The following is an 11,328-nucleotide window of genomic DNA, read 5'->3' on the forward strand; positions in this document are numbered from 1 at the left end:
ATAGTGTAGAGAGAGAAACAACTGAAAAAATAGGTCAAAGATTTAATTTCACGAAAGAATGAATTTTGTTAATATAAGCCTAAATTATTTGTATAAAAATTTACAGAAGTTAAACTTGATAAATTTTTGAATACTTTAAGGACTAAAATTGGAATGTGTAGAATTAATGGATTAAAATAGTAAATATATAATTAAAGAACCAAATTTAATAATGTTTTAAATAATTTAAAAACTAAATTCCATAAAATGTATAATTAAAGAATTATTTTAGATCAAGGGAGCAGAAAATCGAAAAATGCACGGGGCGATGGAAGCAATGCAGTGGAATAATCATTCTTTATATTTATTCCCTTCTCTCTTCTCTTTCGAATCCCCTTTTTCTTCAGTGATAAATTGCAGTTTGCTCCATCGAAACCCCAAAAAATGAAGTATTAATCAGTAAAAAAAATTAATAAATGGGTAATTTGGAGATTCCTTTGAAGGATTTAATTCAATCGGAGTCAAAATTTAACGGGGTTCGGTGTTTGAGTTTGAGAAGTAGTGATTTGTGTTTGAATTCTATTGGTTTTAATGGTAACAATGGAGGGTTACTCTTCGAGGATTCGGCCACAACATCGTTTGTTTCATTGGAGAATTGTTCTCCTTCGGAATGTATGTTACGTGCACGGAGAGGGATCGAAATCAATGTTAGGAGAGGAAGGGGACGGTTTTTGTCGATGACACTTTCAGATTCTAATGAGATTTTGGGGCAGAACGGGGAAGCTTCTGTGGAGGAGAGTGAAGTTAAAGTGTGTCAGGAAGTGGAAAAGGTTGAGAAAGGGAAGCTGCATGGTGGGGGTGGAGGTGCATTGAACACTACTAAGCATCTTTGGGCTGGAGCTGTTGCTGCCATGGTGTCCAGGTAAAGAGGAATGCCCTTTTTTATTCGTATGCATTCCATAAAATCTTACTCCCTCTGTTTCAATTTGTATGTATTACTATGGCACACAGTTTAAGAAAAAAATGTGTTTTCTTAGACTAATCAAGTGTGTGATATACCAAAATGTCGTTGAATATTATGCTCTTAAATATGATATGTAGGAATAGGATGTCGGGTAAAGAGTTATTAAATATAGAAAGTGACATTCTTTTTCTAAGCAGATTTAAAAGTAAAGCAGTCAAATAAATTGCAACTGAGGGAGTAGTATTGTTGTTGCCCCTACTGTTATGGCAAAGGTAGTACAGTGCTGGATGTCTGGTGTGTCCATATTCATGGGGTTAGAACCCTGGATGGTGAACCAAGTCTGGTATTTAAGTGCAGAAGGGTAGAGGTGTGTGTAGTGCTGGCCCTTTATCAATTGAATTTCAAAACTGGAAACAGTGAATTTCCCGAAAAAACTGTTACTTTTGTTTGTCAGTGGAACAATTTTAAAATGTCTTTTTGTGGTAAGGTACAATTTCAAGGAAAAAAAAGAAGAAGTTAGTATCAACTAATCAACCAACTAGACCTCAATCCCAAATTCGTCAGCTTCTTGCATTGTCTACGTCCATTCTCCTCTATACAGAGGAAAAGTATTTTCGAATATTCAAATTGATTAGGTGTTTGGACCAATAGGTTTTAACTTGCTTTGGCTACCTGATGGTGATTTTGCGTCATTTGAGTCTGAACGACGGATAGCTACTCCCTCCCTCTGTTTCAATTTGTTTGTCTTACTTTCCTTTTTAGTTTGTTTAAAAAAATAATTTCTCTTTTCTAGTTTGGAAACTCCTTAATTTTGACATCCCATGTGTCATGTTTAAGATCACAAGATTAAAGACATTTTGGTACATTAATGTATAACCACAAGATTCAAAAGTCTTCTTTACTTTCTTAAACTCCATGCCAAGTCAAATTAAGACAAACAAATTGAAACGGAGGGAGTAATATTTATACGCGAAATACACACTCAGTAGTTTACTCTATATTTTTAGTCTTTTTTGGAATATCAAGGCACTTTATTTAAGATGAAAAAGTATAGATGTTGATTCTAAAATTTTGAAGTTGTTCGACATGGTTGAGGAATGTTTAAATGCATAGGTATGAAAATCCTAGTTGAATCTCTTCTTTGTTGGGTAACGCATTTGGTATAAGAGGCAATGTTACCTGGTTTAGGAGCATTAACTAGTAGTAAACAATAGGAGTGTGAGAAATGGCAAACAAATTGATTTTGAAGATGGCTAACCCTTCAGTATACATGAATATGTGGGACCTTTCCATGGTTAATAGTTAATACTGGTGTCTTCTCCAGTGCCATGTCAATTTTGCATCAAGAAAAGGATACTTATTTTCTCTTATAGTTTGACTCTTTTTTTTCTATTTCTTTTTCATTTTTTCCTTTGAGGATCATTGTGTGTATGTCAGTGGTTCGTACAGAAAGTAAGAAATCTAACATGCTAAAAGCACCAAGTGCCCCAGATTAGGAAGGTTTAAATTTAAAGTATCGTCTGTTATTAGCGTATTAAAAAGAACAAGATTATCATCTTCTTTTTTTTGAGAAGGTAACATTTGTGTATATCCATTGAACCGGTACATTGGTTGCACTGAAAACCATATTTACAGCTTGTCAAAAAAGTAAGAAAACTGAATCTGAATCCTAACAGGAACCTAGGATATTTAATGGATTCAGTGTCCTCTAAATACATCTGTTTGCACCAGAAGCAAAAAAGCCTGATACAATTCAGTTTTATTTTTTGAAGATCACAGTGCTTGCTCTCAAAACATCTAGCATTTCTTTCTTTCCAAACAGTCCACCAAATACAGGTTGGGACGATCCTCTATCTATCTCTATCTGCTGCTCCCACCCCTATTTCTCCCCAATTGTACAAAAGATGTGTGATTCTATTAGGCATACCCCAAGCAAAGCCCCTGAGACTAATGAAAATCCTCCACATTTGGGATGTTATTCTGCCATGGAGAAACAGATGGTTGACTGTCTCAACCTCTTCCCCACATTAATAGCATCTAGATAACATGGAGAACTTCCTTTTTTTGAGATTTTCCTGTGTCAAAACTGCTTCTCTTGCCAGAAGCCAAGTGAAACTGCCACCTTGAAAGTGATTTTAGGTTTCCAAATCTGTTTCCAAGGCCAAAGAGAAGGTTGTTGTCCACCTTGATTTAGCAACTTATATGCAGAGTTTACCTTGAATGTGCCTTTGTTATTTCTGCTCCACCAAAATGTATCAGTTCATCCCTTGTTCCTGTAAAAACTTCCAACCTTCCAAAAATTCAATCGCAGTCTCGATTTTCCAATCATTGAAATTCATTCTAAACTGGGAATTCCATTCATGTTGTGTCCAAACCTAAGCTACGCTCACTTGTTTATTTACTACCAAGTCATGCATCTCTGGAAAGATAACTTCTCAGACTAGTAGTGCTCAACCATTTATCCTCCCAAAATGAAGTCGTATTGCCATTGCCTACCCTGATGGTTGTATTGATCTTCAAGAGAGGCCACAGGATTCTGATGGACTTCCACAAGCTTACCCCATATGGTGTAAGAACCTCCTTTGTCATCCACTTGTTCTCCTCTCCATATTTTGCTTGAATTACTTTTCCCCAGAATGGTTGAGGCTCTCGAGAATACCTCCATAACCACTTTAGTCTAAGGGTTTTGCTCTGCTTTTTCAAATTCCTTACTCCTAGTCCCCATGTTTCTTCCCCAGGAGTACCTTGTTCCACTTGACTAAATGTTGGACAGTGGAATCATTTTCCTTTATCCCTTTACATAAGAAGTCCCTCCTAATCTATCCAGTCTTTCTATCACCCTGTCAGGAATGGGGAAGATAGACATCATATAAGCAGGCAGGGCATCCAAAACTGAGTTAATGAGAGTGACTCCGCCTCCCAAGGAAATATATTGAGATTTCCATCTGGTAAGCTTCTTCTCACGCTTTTCAATCACGAGATTCCAGGTGTTCAAAGCCTTTGATTTGGCACCTAAGGGCATGCCCAGATAAATGGTAGGCAATAAACCTACTTCCCCTCCCAAAATCCAAGACAGTTCCTCCGTATTAGAGACATTATTAAAAGGATACAACTGACTCTTTCTCCAGTTGATATGCAAACTTGAGACTCCTTCAAGCAGCACTGAGATTGATCTTAAAACCAATAGTTGCCCTTCATTAGCATTACAAAATATTAAGGTGTCATCTGCATATTGTAAATGAGTGACTTCCATGTTGCCATTTGATATTGAGGTTTGAGTTGTGGCTACCTCAAAACCCCCGAGACATTCATTCTCTCTGGCCACCTTTATCATGTTATTTAGGCCCTCCATGACAATGATAAAAAGGAAAGGAGATAGGAGATCTCCCGGCCTCAGACCTCTTTGAGCAGGGAAAAAACCTTCTGGTGCACCATTTATGAGGACTGAGAATCTGACAGTGGATAGGGATGGCAATGGGGTGGGTTGAGCTCAACCCGCAAATTTTTTAAACCGCCCCGCCCCGCATAACATTTTTTTCATTTTCAACCCGCCCCACCCGCCCCGCATAAATTTTTATGTTTTTTTCTTTTTTATTTGTGTTTGATATGAAAAATAAAATTCATAATTTTTTTTCATTTTTCGCTAATTAACATCTCAACAAATAATTAATTGTTTCTAATTAACATTTCAACAATTGTTTCTTAATCGCTAATTAACATTTGTTTAGTTTAATTTTTTTTTTTAAAAAAGAAGTTAAAATTAAGGTCAAAGTTTAATATAAAAAGTTTATATCTTTAATTTTTACTAATTACAAAGATTTAGTTTTCTTAATAATTACTTCAACCCGCCCCGCCCCATTGCCATCCCTAACAATGGAGATGCAATACTTGATCCATGGAATCCACCTCCTTCCAAAACCCATACATGCAAGCATCTTCAACAAAAACTTCCAGTTCACATGGTCATATGCCTTTTCTATGCACAGTTTGCACAAAATTCTTGCCTTTCCTTGGGTAATTCTTGAATCTACTACTTCATTTGCAATTAGAATGGCATCCATTATCTGTCAATTTTTAATGAATGCCATTTGTTGAGCATCTACTAGCTTGTCAACCACTTTCTTCAGTCTTTCAGTCAGCACTTTGGATAACAGCTTATACACTTCCTATGAGGCTGATGGGCCTAAAATCTCTCAGTTCCTTGGCACCATTCTTCTGTGGGATCAGAGCAATGTAGGTGGCATTAAAGCTCTTCTCAAAGATATTGTGAGAATGGAAATTCTTAAAGGTATCCATGATATCCTTCTTCACTACATCCTTACACTTGATAAAAAAAACCATTGTGTGGCCATCTGAACTAGGAGCTTTGTCCATGGCACACATCTTCAGACATGCTAGTACTTCTTGCTCCTCAAACTCCCTCTGTAACACTTCATTTTCAGCTTCAGTGATCATTTGACAGTTGATTAGGTTGCTGGAAGGTCTTCTATCTGAGGTTTCCCCTTTAATTCTCTCTGGATCCCTCACTGTTTCGTCTTGGATCATCAGTTGATCAATGTTGTTGCATCTTTTGCGTGCATTGGCCACTTTGTGGAAATACTTAGTATTTTTGTTCCCTTCTTTCAGCCACAATGCTCTTGATTTTTGTCTCCATGCTATCTCTTCATTTTTAAGAGGCTCTTCATAGTCCATAAGCAAAGATGCCTTCATTGCTGATTCTTCTTCTGTTAGGACTCTCTATTCTCCATTACTGCATCCAGCATAGCTAACTGACTTAGGACTTGGACCTTTTGTAACCGTTGGCCAAGCTGGTTCTACTCCACTCCTTCAATTTGCCTTTTAGGGCCTTGAGCTTACACCCAAGGATATAATCAGGCTTACCAGTGAATCCAAAAGACTCCCACCATCCTCTAATTTTTTCCACAAAGCCTTCTGTGTTGAGCCACCAATTATCAAACTTGAACTAGGATTTGTTGTGCTCCCAAACTCCACATTGTAGAGCAATGGGACTGTGGTCAGAGCACAGTCTCTCTAGCACCACTTGTTGAATTCTGCTAAAGTTGTCATCCCACTCCTTGGAGATTAAGATCCTATCAATTCTAGAAGCAACATTGTTATTGTCCCCTTTGAACCAAGTGTAGTTTCCCCCTACCAATTGTAATTCCACCAAGTCCATATCTTCAATAAAATCAGAGAACTCTTATCATATCTAGAGTTCTCCTTCTGCATTTTCTCTTCTCTGATGGATATCTTGTGATGTTGAAATCTCCACACACTGCCCAAGGTCCCTCAAAAAGACTTCTAACAGAACCTATTTCCTCCCACACATGCTCTCTCTCAACTCTGCAATTAGGAGCATAGACTCCTTTTTATGTGGCAATTGAAATCCTGAAGCACTGCCTCAAACTTGCAGATTATCATCTATTTCTAAGTAGAATTTAACCATAGAAATTGAAATTGAGGTCTGCGTCTTCGAATTCTAGTTAGGTGTGGTTGTTCTGCCCCGTTGCTGAGAATGGATCTTTACATGTCCGTGCCTGATCCAGAACGGATTTTATTTATTGATGAGAATATCTTTTACATATTAAATGCTGCTTGTGAGTTCAGGGCTGTGCCACTGACTAGTACAATATAAAAACCCTAGTATTACTTAAGTTGGAGCTTTGTACTCTTATAGCATTGAAGTGGAACCGTATATGAAATCTGCAATTTGTTTATTTTATGACCTTCGTCTATTATTAATATCTGAACTGCTATTGTTTTTCAGAACTTTTGTTGCTCCACTGGAGAGACTAAAGCTGGAATATATAGTTCGTGGTGAACAGAAGAGTCTTCTTGAGCTCATCAAGACAATTGCAGTTACTCAAGGGATCAAGGGATTTTGGAAGGGAAATTTTGTGAATATTTTACGAACAGCTCCATTTAAGGCTATCAACTTCTACTCTTATGAAAAATGCAGAGATCATCTGCTCAAAATAACTGGTAATGAGGAGGCAACTAATATTGAAAGGTTTGTTGCTGGTGCAGCTGCAGGAATCACAGCTACTGTGCTCTGCATACCTATGGACACTGTGAGTGATAGATACTTCAGGGTTTTCTGTTTTACTTTCTTGATCCCTTGCAGTAAGTATGTCAATTATAGGCTAAGTTGGTTACATATCTTTGTATGATAATGCTTAGTAAAGGGAGTGGAGGGGTGTAAGTGGAAGCTATGTCCCAAGGGTGCATGCAACTAGCTCTTGAATAGCTTAGATTCAAGACTTTGGATGATTTTTCTACTACGTTTAGAAAGCCTCTTTAATCTATCATTAGTACTTCAAGATAAACAACATTATCAGTGCTTAGGTTGATAATTTCTTCAAGCGGCAACATCTGTTTATATTATGCAAATTTTGTCCCCTCTCTTCCTTTCTCTTCATGATCATGCTACTTGTGTCTTAACTCTGAAAAAGCTTGCTAGACATAGCTTTTTATGTGTGTGACTATGTTGAAATGAGCCACGTATTGATTTTGATTGTTAACGTATTCTTGAGTTGAAAATTGTCGACAATTTATGCTTGGAACTTGCTTGAGCTTGTTGTTAACATAATGATCTATTATTGCTGATATGATAGTAGTTTAAGCTGCCGAGACAAGGAATATTGGTTTCCCTGCTCTACAAGCTGAGCTGTCCCAACCATTCTGAATTTAATACACTCATTTAGTTAGATGAGTCATGTCTATGATATTAAAAGGGAAAAAAACTAGATTAAATGCTATTTTCCAAGCCCAGGAAATTATTCTAGATAATCGACTTGGGATGACATCTGGAAACTATTGAAGTTAGAAATATGATTTTGATGCTCACTGAAGCTTCAGATAAATCATTGATTTGGATGAGATATGGTAAGTAATGAAGTTAAAAATGTGATTCGAAGTTCTACCAAATTTCATTTCTATGCATGATTGGCTGAATCATTTTCTGATAATTATCTGTGTGAAGTGCAAAATATGGTTCAGTTTATCCTATTAGAAATATAAATTCAATTGATTGAATTACTATACAACATTCTAAGGAATAGAATAATCCAATCATTTCATTGTTCTTCCCTTTACAGGATAAGCGTGCCATTGTGCTGTAAATGTTCTTCTACCTTTGTCTTTTTCCAAGTCTGTACTCTGTAGTGTACTTTTGTTCTGCTTACTGATTCGTGCAGTTATTTGCTTTTCCTGTTTATACATTCACAAAATATTTTCAAGTTTTACCATTTTCTTAATGATCATAAAATGTTTCTCATCTTTCTTCATGGAAAATGTCAATTTTTCAGATTAGGACAGTAATGGTTGCACCTGGGGGAGAAGCCTTGGGCGGTCTAATTGGTACGTCCCGGCATATGATTCAGACGGAAGGGTTTTTCTCTCTTTATAAGGGCCTAGTACCCTCGATCATAAGCATGGCACCTTCAGGTGCAGTTTTCTATGGAGTTTATGATATATTAAAATCAGCATATTTGCATTCACCGGAAGGTAGGAAAAGACTAGAAAATATGAAACAAGGCGAAGAGCTGAATGCCCTGGATCAACTGGAGTTGGGCACAGTTAGAACTTTGGTATATGGGGCAATTGCTGGTGCTTGTGCAGAAGCTGCTACATATCCTTTTGAAGTTGTGAGGAGACAGCTTCAGTTGCAGGTCCGGGCCACTAAGATGAGTGCATTGGCAACTACCATGAAGATCGTTGAGCAAGGTGGTATCCCTGCACTCTATGCTGGATTGACTCCCAGCTTATTACAGGTAAGCTAACGAAGCATTTTGTTGACTGTAGTTTCCATCATACACTCGGGACAAAGTTAATGATAGGTTGGAGGTTTGGAGACAAACTCTGGAGTCTAAAGGGTTCAAATTGAGCAGGACCAAAACAGAATACTTGGAGTGCAAATTTAGTGTTGCGAGGGGTGAAGAGGGCATGGAAGTGAGGCTTGCCACTCAACCTATCCCCAAGAAAGGAAGCTTTAAATACCTTGGATCCATCATCCAGAGTAGTGGGGACATCGACGAGGATGTCACGCATCGTATTGGGGCGGCATGGATGAAATGGAGGCTTGCCTATGGAGTCTTGTATGATAAGAAGATACTAACTAAACTTAAAGGTAAGTTTTACAAATTGGTGGTTAGACCGTCGTCGTTGTATGGAGTAGAGTGTTGGCCAGTCAAGAACTCTTATGTTCAAAAGATGCATGTTGCAAAGATGAGGATGCTAAGATGGATGTGTGGACATACTAGGAATGATAAGATTAGGAATGAGGTTATTCAGGAGAAGGTGGGAGTGGCCTCTGTGGCAGACAAGATGAGAGAAGCGAGACTGAGATGGTTTGGGCATGTGTAGAGGAGGGGGGTCGACGCCCTAATTAGGAGGTGCAAGCGGTTGGATTTGGGGGTTATGTGGAAGGGTAGGGGGAGACCGAAAAAGTATTTGAGAGAGGTAATTAGACAGGATATGACGCAATTCCATATCACCGAGGAGATACCTTAGATAGATAGAAAGGAGTGGAAGTCGTGGATTAGGATAGAAGGCTAGTAGGGGCAGAATGTTGTCTTGCCTTGTGACGGTTTAGGGTTGGTCTTGGGGTATAGGCATGTATTTTAGTTGTGATGCTATTGCCTTTTGATTATGACATTATTTTGCTATTGTTGTTCTTGTTTTGTAAAATTTGCATCGCGTTTCGCTTTAGCCATTATGCTGTATATTGTTTTTCTCTCTTATTTGGGGCTGATATTTTTGAGCCGAGGGTCTTTTAGAAATAGCCTCTCTATCTCAATGAGGTAGTGGTAAGGTCTGCGTATATCCTACCCTCCTCAGACCCCACTTGTGGGATATTACTGGGTATGTTGTTGTTCTTTTACAGCCCTTGAAGATTAGTTAATAAAGTAAAAGTTTTCTGTTGTGGAAAGTGAGCATACACACACATCTTGTGATATGATGTATCCAAATTCATTGTACCATTAACTAGGTAGGTAGATTTGTTAAAAGTTGCATAAATTTGTCAAGGGACTACCATGCCAGTGTACAAACACTTTATTGGGATTTCAACAACTAAGTCTGCCTGCAATGCCTCAAGGTCTAATCGCATGATTGCCTGGTAAGTCTAGTTCTGGCTGTCAGGGCTCTCTTCCAGGAGGGAAGTTAGATATAAAGAATTGGAAATTGGAACTTGTATCACTTTTAAGTGTTTATTTTTATGCCCCCGGGCTTGAGTTTAGTGGTAAGAGCATAACGTGTGATGTGTGAGTTGGGCTACGTCATGAGTTCAAACCTTGCCACAGGCAAAAGTCTAGTATTTAAGTGGATAATGGTGGAAGGGGGACAGGGGTCCGTTATCCACAGAGTTTCAAATCATGTGCCATTGGTTCATGAGGATTTCTTGATTATCAACAAAAATATTGAGCTATTATAAAATTGCCTTTAGATTCTAATGTTCATTCTCTAGTCTTTTGTATCAAATACTAGCTATGTTTCTCGGACTCCAAAAATGCACTAACTTGGAGGATCCGACACGCACCCGGCTGTATATTTGAAGAGAGTCCGAGAAACATAGAATACTAGTGTACCTACTATCTGTTTGATTCTTTACATCTGGTAACATTGTGCATACAACTTTGCGGCCTGACGGCTTCTTTACCGTTTTTATTGCACAAGTCTCTTTGTTTATTTTTCTCACTAATAAGATGAGGAACTCGATATTGACGTCCTCTTTAAATTTGTATCCTTCAGGTTTTACCATCAGCTGCAATAAGCTATTTCGTGTATGAATTTATGAAGATAGTTTTGAAAGTGGAATAAATATGAGATTGGGGTTCCTCAAGGTCATTCCTGGTGAGAAGTCCATGGTATGCAATTTTAACCACAACTCCTGTTTTGCGTGGTCTGAACAAAGGGAGGCAATTATACATCTTATGAAGAATTGTAGAGCGTTTCCTAGTTCTTGAGCTTTCCCTTTCAGCTTTTTTTATGGGGAATTAGTGCAGAGCTTTTTTACTTTTCTTCATCAAAGCAAAAGTTGATACAAGATGAAATGTTTGTTGGCTTCAATTAGCCTGCTGATTACAAGTATCTGTGGTCTGTACATGTTTTTTTTTTTTTTTTCATTCTCTTAATTACTGGGTTACTTTTGTTGCAGACATCACTTTTCACCCTTAATCAATCTTTTCCAGCTAACTCATTAGTAATAGTTTTACAGAAGAACAATACTAGTGGATGTACCTTATTCTTGGAAAGAAAGGAATAATTTGGAGGAAATTATGATTGAATAATCGCAGTCACTTTGTGAAATTCCAGGTGTTCCTAAAAGTTCTTGTAGAAAGAAGAAAAAAGGCCTCTTGAAGCACTTTTTAACCAAAATAATGGGA

The 11,328-nt window shown here is 37.8% G+C and overlaps 1 protein-coding gene across 2 annotated transcripts; it reads left to right on the forward strand.

Moving 5' to 3' along the window:
• The first annotated feature begins 297 nt into the window (after positions 1-297).
• On the forward strand, positions 298-11,210 carry LOC129902772 (probable mitochondrial adenine nucleotide transporter BTL3). 2 transcript variants are annotated; one of them, XR_008770155.1, is made up of 5 exons: positions 298-901; positions 6,711-7,014; positions 8,251-8,715; positions 8,833-9,071; positions 10,694-10,781. XR_008770155.1 is itself a non-coding variant. In XM_055978171.1 (4 exons), exons 1-4 carry the CDS (start codon positions 456-458, stop codon positions 10,760-10,762), a joined length of 1,284 nt encoding a protein of 427 aa, XP_055834146.1. In that variant the 5' UTR covers positions 298-455; the 3' UTR covers positions 10,763-11,210. The 2 variants fall into 2 exon arrangements, 1 of the variants encoding a protein (XP_055834146.1); XM_055978171.1 differs by lacking the exon at positions 8,833-9,071 and having other exon boundaries at positions 10,694-11,210.
• Positions 11,211-11,328: the final 118 nt, after the last annotated feature.

Source organism: Solanum dulcamara, chromosome 1 (assembly GCF_947179165.1).
Source record: "Solanum dulcamara chromosome 1, daSolDulc1.2, whole genome shotgun sequence".
Lineage (NCBI taxonomy): Eukaryota > Viridiplantae > Streptophyta > Magnoliopsida > Solanales > Solanaceae > Solanum > Solanum dulcamara.

Bases quoted from the DNA above. Each gene is read 5' to 3' on its own strand.
- LOC129902772 (XM_055978171.1), top strand. From the start codon at position 456: ATGGGTAATTTGGAGATTCCTTTGAAGGATTTAATTCAATCGGAGTCA. The intron at 7,015-8,250 runs GTGAGTGATAGA...TCAATTTTTCAG, and splicing joins TCTGCATACCTATGGACACT to ATTAGGACAGTAATGGTTGC. The intron at 8,716-10,693 runs GTAAGCTAACGA...TGTATCCTTCAG, and splicing joins TGACTCCCAGCTTATTACAG to GTTTTACCATCAGCTGCAAT.